General features: G+C 36.0%; 1 protein-coding gene across 1 annotated transcript; it reads right to left on the bottom strand.

Annotated features, from left to right (window-relative positions):
• Positions 1-9,738: 9,738 nt before the first annotated feature.
• On the bottom strand, positions 9,739-11,638 carry LOC122299520 (UPF0481 protein At3g47200-like). Its single transcript, XM_043109878.1, has 2 exons — positions 10,060-11,638; positions 9,739-9,797 (listed from the first exon to the last, which is right to left on the bottom strand). The coding sequence occupies exon 1, from the start codon at positions 11,497-11,499 to the stop codon at positions 10,087-10,089; it is 1,413 nt and encodes a 470-aa protein (XP_042965812.1). The 5' UTR covers positions 11,500-11,638; the 3' UTR covers positions 9,739-9,797; positions 10,060-10,086.
• Between the last annotated feature and the right edge of the window lie 3,837 nt (positions 11,639-15,475).

Here is a 15,475-nt window from a genome sequence, read left to right as displayed (position 1 = left end):
CCTATTCGCTTTCTTTACTAACACTAAGTTTGAAAGCTACTCTAGGTAATAGGTTTCCCTTATAAATCCCGCTGCTAGAAGGTGATCAATCTCTTTAGCTATGGCCATGCACTTTTCTGTGCTGAAAATTCTTCTATTCTAACATACTTTCTTCGTCACTGGATCAACGCATAGCCCGTGCTTTGTGATGACAATGTCAATGCTTAGCATCTTCGTGGTTCCAAGCAAATACATCCTTGTGTTCGACTGATAATTGTTTCAATGCCTCTTTATGCTCAAGTGAGAGTTTTGGGGGCGTTCGGATAGTCTGAATGGAGTGCTACGAACTCCAAGGGTTTGTTTGCCTTTTCTTGCATTAAATTGCTCTCATCCCTAAATTTAATGTCTTGGCCAGTAACGACCATCGGTGGGGGTGGCGGTTTAGCGTTTGAGTTATCCACAACAACTACTGATGGCACCGCCACCTTGAGTTCCTATACATAACATTCTCTTGCCAAGATCTACTCTCCTCTTAACTCACCGACGCCTACTTCTATTGGAAACTTAATTTATGGATGGTAAGAAAAGTTGCAAAACCTTTAAACTATTTAGAGTTGGGCACCCTGGTATGGTGTTGTATGATGATGAGGCTTTACCAACTAAGAAGTCTGTCATTGTCATAACCATGTTGTCCCCCTGCCTCATTGTGATCAGTAACACGATGGCACCCATAGGCTAGACAGATTTACTAGAAAATCCTTTCAGAGGGGTGGGTGATGGGCGTAGCCTATCAGAGCTAATACCCATCTTATTAAAGGCATCCCAAAATAGGATGTCGGTGGAGCTCCTGTTGTCAATCAAAATCCGTTTGGTAGTGTAGTTTGCGACCAATAGGGTGACTAAAGGTGTCATCATAGGGGTACAAGACACCCTTTTAGCCTTCATCTCCATAGGAAATCACCGTAAAAGTACCCAATCTGGGGTACTTAAAGGGCTTATCCACCGAATATACTTCGTGATATCTGACTTGTCGGGCGTGGGCCTTTCTGCTAGTTGTCATTACTCCTCCGTTGGTGAATCCTCCTGCTATGGTTCGATTTTCCCCTGAGGGTGCTTGGTCTTGGTTGCGTGGTTGGCGAGGAGTGTCTTGCCTGCGTTCCCTCTCCCTTTCCCTATCCCGCCGTTGCTTTTTTGGGATTTTTCTTTGTTTGAGCTCACGCCCATGCACTTCTTCCCTCCTTGGCTTTACTTGGTTTGGCAACATTCGATCGAGCTCTCTGCTTCCTGCCAACTCAGCTACACTTTTCTTCATAGTCAAACAATCTTCTTTCTAGTGAATATCAGATTGGTGGTATTTACAATAACGCTAGCCCCTTGTGGGCGGGTGTGTATCTTTCATCGCGGTCCTTGACTTTTCTTGTACATTCAAGTTGTTATTAACAAGGTGGGGCGCTTGGTCTCGCTGGGAGGAGTGTCTTTCATGTCCCTCGCCTTGGTGACTGGACTCAGCTTTCCTATCTCTACTTGAATTTTTAAATTTAGATTTAACTTCATGCTTCCTTGGCTCCAATAGAGCCTGTAACATGTCTTCCACATTCGCGTAGTCGTCAACCCTGTCTATAAACTCCCTCAAAGTTAAGGGTGTTTTTCTGGCTAGCTAAGTCATGAACGGGATTCGAGGCCATATGCCTCATAATAATTGGACAACCTCTCCTTATTAAATCGGGTTAAGTAGGCTTTTAAACTCTTTCATTCTCTCTGCTTAATGGTGGGAAGGTAGGCTGCAAGGCGGCGGTGTTGTCTGCTAGCCATGAATTGTGTTAAGAGTTGCTTAGCCAGCTCTTCGAAGTTGTTGATAGACCCAAGCCATAAAATTACAAACCAACCATGTGCAATTCCTTTCAAGGTCAGTGGAAAGGCCCATCAAGCAACTTCTCCTGGAAAGTCATGGAGAGTCACGTGCGCTTTAAAATTTTTCAAGTGATCTACAGGATCCCTGGACCCATTGTATATGTCGACCTGAGGGATTTTGAACTTGGACTAGAGTGTTATTGCCAATACTTCATCACTGTAAAGGACCAGCCATCTCTTCGTATTTATCAATGAGGCTCTTCAGTTGGTCATGTAGCTTCCTCTTTCCAAGTTCCTCGGCGTTGACCCCGCTTGCATTGTGAGCATCTCCTTTTGTCTGTTCGTTATTGACTGATGGCGTAGCAACGTGTTGCCGCTTTAACTTCTCATTCTCTTTCTACAACTGCTGTACTAAGGCCATTGCTTTCTTTAATTTCTCTTCTATATCCGCCAATTTCGCCTCCATCTCTGTTGTGTTCTTCTCCTAGTCTCGAGTTGCCTGTGATCTTGTGGTAGTAGGCATGTGAAAAGCATGTAGAAGTCTGTAAAGATCCCACAGATGACGCCATTGTTAAGGACGTCTTATACCAACTGCACATATACCTGTAATGAAATAAGAGGGCGGCACATGGTGCCCAGTGGAACTCCAAGCCAAAGTATATCTTGAAAACTCTCTATATTAATTGAAGTAATCTCTTTCTTGATTAGTCGGATGCGTTATTTATTATTCTTAATGTGTATCAATAAGACTCATCCTTGGCTTCACACTTGAGCTTTGGGCTTTCATTACAATAGACCCGTGGGTACCAAATATCCCTTCCGCTTTTCTATTGATACATTTGAGGATGAGAGTTTCGAACCCTAGACCTTTATTTTGGAAGTTAGGGATAATGTCAATCAGGTTATATGCCTTTGATAATTATATATTATTTATATATTATTTTTCTCTTTTATTAATAATTTTTATTTAATGATTTATTTAGATATACCATTTTCAAACGTAAATATCTCTTTGATTGTCGGATAAATTTAATAATTCAATAACAAATTTGATATTAATGATACTATTTCAAGTAGATATATAATTTTTAATATAATATAATCTGTTTCTCTCATTTTCTACAGCATTTTATTTCCTTTATTTTTAATTTTTTAAATTTCTGTAACTGGAACTAGTCATACGTGCCGTGCACGCTGATCGTTGACTAGTGTATATATTAGATGGTGTCGGCTAGATTTGGTTTGACAAATCTGACATATTGTCAGTGGTGGGTTACGTTTGTTGTCTCCCCCATTCATGTGAGCGTTTTAATGAGTTTGTTTTTTATTTTTATTTTTGGAACAATTAAAAAAGATGCTGATGGTGGAGTCATTAGGTCAAACTAAACAAGTGTTATTATTTGGCTTAACAAGATTCATAATGTTTTTTAATCACAACAAAACAATGCTTTACGCGTCTTTGTATTTTGTCCCAAAATATTTGCTGGCTTAATGTATTTCCATTCATCGGAGACTTTTGGGTTGTCTCTAATAGTGACAAATTGACAATATAGCAAAAATATGGAAACTCTTGGACAACTTCTTCTGCTTATTTGTTTGCTAGTAGTTGGAATTGCCTACCATTGGTTTCTCTTTAGAGTTATTATATTTTCAAACTGCCGTAGAGAATACAACATCCATATTATTAGAGAAATGCTGATGTGCTGCTCGGGGGTACCGTACGTTCAAGTGTACATTTTAGAAAAAAATATATACATATTTTTTACTTAGTGATTAAAGAAATGATTTTAAATTTATTGATATATTTTTTTTACTTAATAATTAAGAAAGTGATTAAAAAATATGAAAATAAATTTGAAAAAAAAAAGCAACTGGGCGACACGTCCAGCGATAAGACTCAGTTGGCATAGTAGCCACGTCCATATTATTAATGTCACACGATTTGATTTGTAAAGTTTAAATTTATAAATTTATTTTACAAATTAAATTATATCATATCAGCAATATGCTATGAGTATTGATACATGCATAATTAGGAACATATTTTCTTTTTTATTTTGGATTTATATAGATATATGCCCATTAGCCCTAAAGGTCATCATTCCATGTCAAACCTCAGCTGCAAATCCATCCAAACGACATTTTTGTGGCTTGAAATCCAACGATTGGATGCTCTCTCCACTGGTGAAGGCAAGCCCCATCCGATAAAAAAAATTGGGTACGGATTAGTTTCATGCTGGCATGAATTTTCTCTTCTTCATTTTATCAAACAACTCTTGGGCTTTTCCTGCATGTCTTGACATGCTCAAAGCGTGGACCAATCTATTATAATCCGACACTTCCGACCTCAATCCCAGGCTGCCTTCACCTTCCACGTCAATATATGTGTTTAAATAGAAAGAAAAAATAATAATAAATCATATATTAGTGTGTTGTGTAGGAGAAGATAAGTAGAATTTTTCTCCTTAAATATGTTTCAAAAATGAAAAAACATTTTAGTGTTATATTAGTGATGCAAACTTTGCTTGAATAAAGAGGATTGAAAGCTATTGATATAATTCATGCCAAATAAATAGACATATATATACGATTCATTGAGAAGAAAAGAAAGGTCAAAGGAATTCAAACTCACAAGATCATATAATTAGACATAGATTTGTAATAAATTAATAACAATAATAAGAACAAATCTGCAGCCCAAGGTTATCAAATAATCTAAAGTTCGCTTTGCGAGGGCAATTAAGCTTATCACTACATAAATTCAGCTTGCTAGCCAAGAGTAGTGATTGAACAAATAAGTTCTACAAGTTGTGCTTGATCAACCTTCCTAAACCCATGAAATCGATTGCTATAGTTGGATTATCATCTGTTAGGCGCTTGTGGTATGGGGCATACAATTATAACTGAAGTAGAAATGAGAAAGAATAAAAGAAATAATAAGGAACTCCAATTGTAGAAGAATTTCACTTATAGCAAAAAGATTACAAGAATTTATCTCTTGAATAAGGAGAGCACAATTGACAATACCCTCTCTTATAAAAGGAGAAAACTCACTCTTTATTATAAAAGGAAAGACAATATATAGGAGAAACCTCATTATTTTTCTCTCTAAAACTCTCTCTTTCTCTAAATTTTTCTTTCAAAATGGGATAGGTTTTTAAAAGCAAAAACATGTATTTATAGGAGTTAAAGGAGGTGGAAGATGGTGGAAGCAAATGTGAATGCAAGCTTGATGTAGGTTGTCAACTAGCCACCATTTTTTACCCATAAATGTGGCTTTGGCGGTGGAAGATGGCAGAAACAAATGTGAATGCAAGCTCAACTAGCGACCAATTTTGACCCATAAAAGTCCATAAAAGTGGCTTTACCGCTGCATATCTCCCACTTAAAGTCACTTTTGTAATCCTTCTATCTTTTCTACACTTTCCATCTCCATGCCGCTTACATATCTGCTAGGCCTAAGGAGGATCGACACCAGATAAACTTGTCATTATTAATTGGCTTTGTTAATATATCTGTTAGGTTGTCTTTTGTATGGATTTTTTGTATATCCACACTTCCTTCTTCCACCTTCTCACGAACGAAGTGATACTGAACTCGTATGTTCTTTGTCCTTGAATGAAATGCTGGATTCTTTGCCAAATGCAAAGCGCTCTGACTATCACAAAATAAATCAACCTTCTCTTGTACGTGTCCGAGCTCTTCCAGTAGCATTTGCAACCATATTGCCTCTTTGCTAGCTTGTGTAGCTGCGACATATTCTGCCTCCGTTGTAGAAGTAGCCACGATAGACTTCAATTTTGAAACCCAGCTTATAGCTCCTCCAGCAAGAGTAAACACATAACCTGAGGTGGACTTGCTCTTGTCAAGATCACTTGCATAATCTGAATCAACATAGCCTCTGACAGTAAAGTCTGATCCTTCATAACATAATGCGACATTTGAGGTACCCTTGACATATCTTAGGATCCTCTTTACAGCACTCCAATGCTCTTTACCAGGATTCGCCATGTATCGACTAACCACTCCCACTGATTGTGCAATGTCTGGTCTTATACAAACCACAACGAACATTAAGCTACCCACTGCTGATGCATACGGTACTCGAGACATTTCCATCCTCTCTACTTCATTGTTAGGACTCATACTTGAGGATAACTTGAGATTAATAGGAAGAGGGGTAGAAATTGGCTTACAATCTAGCATGTTGAAGCGTCGCAAGATTTTCTTCAAATAATTTTTCTGAGAAAGCCATATCTTCCTATTATTTCTGTCTCGGTAAATTTGCATCCCTAGAATCTTGTTTGCTGGTCCCAAGTCCTTAATTTCAAACTCCCTAGCCAACTGTGCCTTTAAGTCTGTAATACGATCTTTATTGGGGCCTGCTACCAACATGTCGTCAACATACAACAACAGAATAATGAAATTACCATCACCAAGTCTCTTGTAGTAAACACAATGATCTGAACTATGTCTGTTGTATCCAAGGCTCATGATAAAGGAATCAAATCTCTTATACCAACATCTCGGCGCCTGTTTGAGACCGTATAGAGATTTGTTCAACCTGCAAACTAAGTTCTCTTTTTCATTTTCTTCAAAACCTTTTGGTTGGAGCATGTAAATTTCTTCTTCAATTTCTCCATGAAGAAATGCAGTTTTCACGTCCAGTTGTTTTAAGTACAAGTCGAATGTAGCACACATCGCAAGGACTACTCGAACCGTTGAGAGTCGAACAACAGGAGAGAATATTTCGTTAAAGTCTATGCCTTCTTTCTGAGCGAATCCTTTCACCACCAATCTAGCACGATACCGCTCCACTTGATCATTGCCATTTCGTTTGATCTTGTAAACCCATTTGTTTCCGATGGCCTTCATTCCTTGTGGTAGTGGTACAAGATCCCATATTTTGTTTTTATGGAGAGCTTCAATTTCTTCTTGCATTGCAACCATCCACAGAGAAGCTTCTTGATTATTTGTAGCCTCATGGAAATTTGACGGTTCTCCATCTTCTGTTAGTAGACAGTATGCGACATTTCCCTCCATGATGTACTCTGAGTGCCAAGTTAGTTTTCTTCTCTCCTGAGTTGACCGTCGAACTTGTGGAATTGCACACTCAGCTTGTTCTTGTTCTTTGTGCTCTGATATTGCTTCAGAAGAATCTGGAACTTCTAATTCTTGTCTTTCTTCAACTTGAACTGTAGTAGTCTCTGGTTTCTCTTTTGAAGCGCTATCATTTTCTTTTTCTTGTACCTTATCTTCTACAAATACAACATCCCTGCTGATTAGCACCTTGCGGGCAGTGGGATCCCACAGGCGATACCCCTTGACTCCATCAGCATATCCTAAGAAAATACATTTTCTAGATTTTGGATTTAGCTTTGATATTTCTTGGACGTTGTACATAACATAAACATGACTTCCAAATGTATGTAAGTGAGAATAATCAGCTGGCTTATCAGTCCATATCTCCATCGGCGTTTTCAGATCAATTGCGGTTGATGGTGACCGATTGATCACATAACAGGCAGTCTTGACTGCTTCTGCCCAAAATGACTTGGCCATTCCTGTAGTTCTCAACATCGCTCTTGTTCGTTCTAACAAGGTTCTGTTCATCCGCTCTGCTACTCCATTTTGTTGTGGAGTGTATGCCACCGTGAGCTGCCTTTTGATACATTCTTGTTGACAGAAGCTATCAAATCAATACCAGTATATTCTCCTCTATTGTCTGTCCTTAAACACTTGATCTTCTTTTCAGATTCAAGCTCAACCCGCGCTTTGAATATTTTGAAAACTGGAAATACATCTGCTTTATTTTTTATTGGATACACCCAACATCTCCTGGAGTAATCGTCAATAAATGACACAAAGTATTTTGCTCCTCCTAGGGACAAAACTGGTGCTTGCCAAATATCAGAATGGATTAGTTCTAAGATAGCTTTACTTCTAGCAGAGGAACTACTAAATTTCAATCTGTGCTGCTTACTAGTAACACAATGCTCACAAAAGGGTAATGAAACCTTTTTAAGCCCTGGAAGAAGCTTTTGTTCAGCAAGAATCTTCAAATCTCGTTCCGACATGTGGCCAAGCTTACAGTGCCACATCATTGTTAATTCTTCTGCTGAACTTGCCAACACAATGGATGCTTCTCCTTCTTGTTGTGTTTCTCCTTTAAGCATGTACAAATTTGCAGCTATCTTTTCCGCTTTCATCATTACAAGTGCGCCTTTAACTATTTTCATGATCTCATCTTGAATATGGGTTTTACACCCACTATTATCTAATTGTCCTAAAGACAATATATTTTTTTTCAGGCCTTTCACATGTCGTACCTCCTGAATGGTGCGAACTGTACCGTCACACATCTTCAATTTGATGGTACCAATACCAGCAATCTCTAAGGCATGATCGTCTCCCATGAACACAGATCCTCCTGAGATAGGTTCATATTGATGGAACCATTCTCTCTGGGGAGTCATATGCCATGTTGCTCCTGAGTCAATAAGGCAGACATCAGTGAATCTTCTTCTACCTTCAGTAACTGTTGTTGCCTCACTGTATAAAATTTCACCATCATCTGAGGTGCTTGCTACACAACCCTGAGCTTTTGACAACTCAGGGCCTTTTCTTTTGGCTTCTTCATTCTTCTTGAGATGCCAACACTCCCTTTTGTAGTGCCCTTTCTTGACACAGTGATGACACTTGACATTCTTCTTACTTCTGGATTTTGATCTACTCTGATTTTGACTCCCACTGGGGCCACGTTCCGTTGATCTTCCTCTCGTCATTACCAAAGCTTCGGTTTGCTGTGAACCTCCTGGTCTATCTTCTTTGCTTTTGCGCCGACTTTCTTCTTCAAGAATCGCAGCTGCAATATCATCGAAGATTAGAACTTCAATGTTGTTGGTTAAGTTGATGATGAGTTGATCATACGAATCAGGTAGACTTTGAAGTAGAATTTCAGCACGTTCACCTGTCTCTATGTTATGCCTCATTGCTGTGAGCTGTGAAAATAAAGTGTTAAGGGTGTTGATGTGGTCTGTCATCATAGTTGACTCCATCATCCGAAGGGTGTAGAGTTTTCTTCTCAAGAAAATTTTGTTATGTAGTGATTTGGCCTCGTACAATTTTGTCAGAGTATCCCATATCTCTTTTGCTGTCTTTTTCTCTGCCACACTTGACAATACTCCATCAGCTAGTGCTAGGTGAAGATTAGCAATAGCATTGTCATCCATCTCGTTTCACTTGCCGTCGTCAGTGATCTCATCGGGCCTATCTCCAATTGCGGTCAAGCAGTTATCTTTCCTCAAAATTGCTTTTATTTTCATTTTCCACAATGAGAAATTACTCCCATTGAACTTCTCTATTTCGTACTTCGTCGCCATTATTGAAGATGCCTCCTTTCCACTAACTGGATCTAACTGTAGCACGAAAACCGGCTATAAACCTGATGCTTTGATACCACTGTTAGGTACTTGTGGTACGGGGCATACAATTACAATTGAAGTAGAAATGAGAAAGAATAAAAGAAATAATAAGGAACTCCAACTGTAGAAGAATTTCACTTATAGCAAAAGGATTACAAGAATTTATCTCTTGAATAAGGAGAGCACAATTGACAATACCCTCTCTTATGAAAGATGAAAACTCACTCTTTATTATAAAAGGAAAGACAATATATAGAAGAAATCTCACTATTTTTCTCTCTAAAACTCTCTCTCTTTCTCTAAATTTTTCTTTCAAAATGGGATAGGTTTTTAAAAGCAAAAACATGTATTTATAGGAGTTAAAGGAGGTGGAAGATGGTGGAAGCAAATGTGAACGCAAGCTTGATGTAGGTTGTGAACTAGCCACCATTTTTGACCCATAAAGGTGGCTTTGGCGGTGGAAGATGGCGGAAGCAAATGTGAACGCAAGCTCAACTAGCCATCATTTTTGACCCATAAAAGTCCATAAAAGTGGCTTTACCGCTACATCATTACGAGAGATTCACATCAAGAATGAATATATATGATCATAAAAAAAATGAGAAATGTTACAACCACATATATAAAAGAGATCTCACAAAAGTAAATCAACAAACTGAAATGATTTTATATAATATGTTAGATTTTCTTTATGATAAAAAGTAAGTTTATAATTTAACATATTATCACTTCAAATCATATCAGTTTGTGAGTTTACTTTTACGTAATCCTACAACCAAAACATTTCTGAAAAAATAACACTTACCGGACTAATTGTTACTTAACCTTCCTTTTAATTTTTGTACTTGTAAGTTAAGAAGGCCATTACGGCCTGGAATGACGTAGCCACTACTAGCAAAATGCCACCCGCTGCCGACAGAAGCAACCACGGCTTGTTAAAATACTCCCGCTTGAAGTTCGCCCACTTCCACATCCACCTATTCTTATAATGCTTCTCTACATCCTCGAACAATTTCTGCAAATAGAAGCCGTGATTAACATTGAGTACCAAATCCTTGCCCGCACGGTTGATGAAGTCCGCAGCCTCGGAGTCGTCAGCAAGGTAATTGTCAATGACATTGCACTTGCCAAGGTACTCGACGTCTTCGCTGGTGTTCACAAGGCAGTCCAAAAAAGTAGCGTAAACCGTGAAGTACTTGCTGCTTCTCTGGTGGCACTGCTCGAATGCCACACAGTTCAGCAACAGACATCTCATCAAGTCGTCGATGGCTATGTTTGGGACCTTGATCACACCTCTCTGGAATTTCACTTCTAGGAGGCTGGGCGCCTTGCCCGGACTGACCTTAATCCCCGCTAGCCGGAGCTTCGAGATGCAGTGAATGAATGGAGTGTCTGAAAGGAATTTTTTTCCCTGTGGGATATTGGATGGTATTAAACTACTCCGAACCAAGTCCAGCAAATGCAAAACTGTGACCGTACCAATGTTATCGAAGTTCATGATAATGAAACCCAAAATAGAATCGGATCTTTTCATTCCGTTCTTAAAGAGTCCCAAAGCAGCAAGCTTCAGCTTGGGTCTACTTCCCTCGACAGAAATGTTACGGGTAAGCGTATATATCTCTTCCAGAACGAAAAAAGGGATCTGATTCTCAAGCAGGAGAAAGTCCCTGTAGAAATACGGTACCATCCACTCCAAGGCTGCAAGAGATTCGCTGAAGTCGACTTGTCCTAGAGATCCAACCATTTCAATGATTTCTATTATAAAACAAGCGTCAAGAACCATCATTTCGAGAAATTCAATACCGGCGACTTCGAACTCTTCAGAATAACACTTTCTGATGTCCACTTCAAGTTCTCTTATTCTTTGCAGGCAGCGCTTGTAGGTATTAATTTGCATGGCTTGATCTCTGTTCCTGACCAGCAAGGAGCCGAAGCACTTCCTCTTGCAATCTTCGGCCATCTTGAACTTTTCATTACGGAGGTTGTAGTAGTAGGGCCCGATGGAGACCATGTTGGGCTCGTATAACGAGTTACCATTGATTTTCTTAAGCCTCGGGAGGACTCTGTAGATGCAGCTAGTGCTTCTACGGTCAGCTTCTTCTTGTAACTTTTTGGCTTCTTCGGAATATTTCGTTACCTGCTCGTCGATGATGTTGAGTTCCTGCTGGGTGAACTCCGGTCTCGGTGTCTGATAATTGGCGCGAAGGGATTCTTCATCCTCATAAATTTTAAATAGTTGTTGCATCGTGGATGTTGGCGTTGTTAAAATTCTGGATGCCGATGCTCAATGCTTTGTGGAGGCTCTTCGCTTCTCTGAAGTGCGGCGATGATCTGTACTGGGTGAATTGTGCTACCTAAACTTTTCGTTTAAAATGACTACAATTGTTAGTAAACTAATCTGAATTCCAATAATATTTGGGTGACCGGATCCAGTCAAAATACTGCATAGGTCCCTGTCCCGTTCAGTAAACGGTCCCTGTCTATAGGAAAAAAATTGTCGAAGAAAGAGTCACGATCTACTCCATTGGTGCAGGTGTATGAAAGCAGTCACATGTAATCAGGGGATTTTTTTTCTAATCACATGTAATCAGGGGATAATCGACGCCTATACAGAATCGGATATACAGTACATGTGTGATGAGGCTTGGGAGTATTGAGGATAATATTTTGACTTCCAATGAGAGGGAGATTTTAGCAATTTGATATTACTAAGAATATAATACAAATTAATAATAAAATTTATTTCTTTTTATCAGTTTAAATTTTTAGAATAAGTAATTAATTTCACATAATATTAAAATAGAGATATTAAGTTTAAACACTAACACTATACTTTATCCATGTAATTAAATATTCAACATTAAGAATATAATATAAATAATAAAATCTACCTATCATTCCTAATCTTTTACGACGAGCGGTTGTGATTTCACATATATTTAATTTTAGCCATTAATAAATTGTAATAATATTCTCAAATTATTAAGTTAATTAAGGTTAATGCATATGACATTATCATGACTATCTAGAATAAGTTTTCGAGAATTATAGATAGTCTTTGTAGGACGCTTGCAGAAATCAGCTTTCAGCTTCCAATTAACAAAAAGAGTTCGCTAGCAAATTCAATTAACTGTTCAATCATTTGCTATGATATTACATGGATTGCCTTATATAGGATATTCAGACAAAATTAATGCTACAAATTCATTTAAAAGGCTCATAATATTAATATTCTCCCTTATAATTCGGATAATATATAATATAATTAAAATCGTAACAAATACTTGAAATTATCCTATCTAATAATAATTATTAATTATTCCTAGGGTCTTGTTTGGTTATACAAATGAGATGAGATGTTTTAAATAATAATGAATAAAATATTATTATAATAAATTATCTAATATTAATATTGTATTGAGATTTGAAAAAATTAAATTATTTATTATATTTAATATAAAAATCTGAAAAAATTATAATGACGAGTTAATATAAGATAAGATAAATTTTTAGTATTATGGGTGGGATCCCTTTATGTTTCTAACTGCCCTTATGGACATTATGGATCAACAAGTATGCTTCAATTATGAGAGAAAGTAACAACTTTAATTTCATGAAAGTGGTGGCAATTAAGGAGGTGGATTGATTTTGTACGGATCTTATCCGAGACAGTTGGGAGGAGGAGAGGGACGTAACATTAATGTCATCTTTAACTAATTATCTTTAAAATTAATTATCTTTTAGTTTTCAAAAATATTTTTTGTTTGTTTTTGTTTTCTCAATTTATGTCTCTTTATTTGGCATGTTATATAAATAGCTTTTAATCCTCTTTACTCAATCAAAGTTTGCCAAACTTCTTATCACTAATATAAAAACAAAGGGGAGTAAGGAAATAAAAGAAGATCAATTGACCAAATTTGGAGATCAACGCACTGATATTGACACTAAGACACAACTATGCGCGCAGTTAGCTTCAGTAAGGGAGGTTTGTGATGATTTTTCAATATCTTATGCTCTATGTTTATCTTCATGTCCTAATTGCTTTGTGACTTTATCCACATAAGAAAATGTTGGTTTGGTAGTATCGGCTTCATTAGACAACAATGCTTATGGTTGTAAATAAATAAGACTACTCGATAAGCCAGTCAAGATCAATTCAATCAAATTCACGTTTAGCTCAATTAGTAATTTGTTAAATCAGTCATTTACGAACATAAAATTATAATAGATTATTAAATAATACAACTTGTAAAAAGCTTGTCTAGACTCTCATAAGTTTCTCTAAACTTGAATAAATCGTAAATAGTTTTACTTTAAATTTCTATTTTAATATTTTAAAATATTAGGAGAAATTATGTTCTTTATACTAAACAAGTTAACTGCATTCTTCTGAATATAATCATTAAGTATATATAAATTCAATAAAAATATTAGCAAAAAGTCATTATTTATTTATCAAAATTTATAAAATAAATCTATTTTATCAAAATGAAGTAGCCCATGAGTAAACTCAAACTGATCATGACACGAATAGCGAATAAAACATCTAACTCGATGAAATGCTTAACTTGTGCTAGAGTAAAAATCAAACCAATAAGACTTGACCACATATTCCTCTTTCAAATTCGTCTTATTTACACCCTTAATTAAAATAATGATAATTATGGACATTTTTTTTTTTTTTTAAACAAGCATATTCAATTCTGAGAGAAAGTAGCAGCTTTAATTTCATGAAAGTGGTGGGAAGGAGGGCCGATTGATTTTCTATGGATCTTATCCGAGTCAGCTAAGACTGTTCAACCGGGTTAACGTCATTTTTAATTCCCAGGACCCATTCATTGTCCAGTGAGTAAAGTCGGATTAGTTGTCTTGAAAAATACAAAATGGGTATCTTTTAGGTTTTGCTTGATATAAAAATTTTTTTATCTCAAATATAAAATTTTTATCTTATCATTATAATTTTTTTAAATTTTTATATAAAATATAATAAATAATTTAACTTTTTTTTAATTTTTTTAAATCTCAATATAATAATAATATTAAAATATAATATTTTAATATTTAATCTTAAAATTCAAAATTCTTATTTAAAAATTCTTAATAATCAAGCAGAACAGTTTTGGTGAATAAAAGCAAAATTATAATTTCTTCGGCAGAAGGTCTCAAACGATTTATAGTCTCTAACGTTGTCTGTCCCCATGCACGCAAATTAAGATATATATAAAAACAATAAGAATTGCATATTAGAACTTAGAATGATAAGAATAGAAAATCCTAATTAATTGCTATCAAATTGTTAAATCATCGTTTATCTTAAAATTTAATAGCGAATATAGAAATGTAAAAAAAAACCGATAAACCGATAAACTGGACTGGACCGGATCAAACCTGTAGGATTGGTCCGATCCCGAGTTTAGTTCAGTCCAGTACCGGTTTTATTTTTCTTAAAACCGATCAAAATTGGTTCGGTTCCGATTTTTCTTTTTTTAAAACTGGAACAGACCGAACCGAACCTGTTTATATATATTTTAATTTTTTATATTGTATATAATATTTATATATAACTATATATAAAATAGTTTTGTATTATATGATAAATTACTAATTAATATAATATTAAATTTTAAAATCTTATATCATTTTATTTATTGTATTAATAGTTATACTAATACCATATCACTATATATTATAATATACTATAATATATCATTATATTCTATATTATAATATATCATCATAGTCTATAATATAATTATAATATACTACAATATATTATCATTGTAGTATATTATATATATTATATAATATAGTACATTAAAACCGATAAAACTAGACCGAACCGGATTGGAAAGCGGTAAAACCAGAGTATCGATTTAGGAGCGTAATCGGTGTGTAATCGGTTTTAAAAAATACAAAACCAGTACATACTGGTTTGGTCCTAAATTTTGTCTAAAACTATACCCAACCAGACCGGTTACATCCCTAAGCAAATATATGTAGGGATAACAACTCATGTCATATCATTCAGATTTTTGTCGAGATATTCGAGTTTGTTTAATGAAATAGCCAATTCTAACCCGACTCGAATATCAAAATGAATAATTTGGATACGTACGTGTTATTTGGGTTTGTGCTGGGTTAACCTATTTTTTTCAGTCTTCATGCTCTTACATACATTTTCTAATCAATCTATTTAAAAGTTATTACATTAATATATGGAA

The sequence above is a fragment of the Carya illinoinensis genome, chromosome 16, assembly GCF_018687715.1.
Source record: "Carya illinoinensis cultivar Pawnee chromosome 16, C.illinoinensisPawnee_v1, whole genome shotgun sequence".
Taxonomy (NCBI): Eukaryota; Viridiplantae; Streptophyta; class Magnoliopsida; order Fagales; family Juglandaceae; genus Carya; species Carya illinoinensis.
The sequence above is the reverse complement of the archived record's forward strand: the minus strand, read 5'-3'. Positions and strand labels throughout refer to the sequence as shown.

Coding starts and splice junctions, on each gene's coding strand:
- LOC122299520 (XM_043109878.1), bottom strand. CDS start 11,499: ATGCAACAACTATTTAAAATTTATGAGGATGAAGAATCCCTTCGCGCC.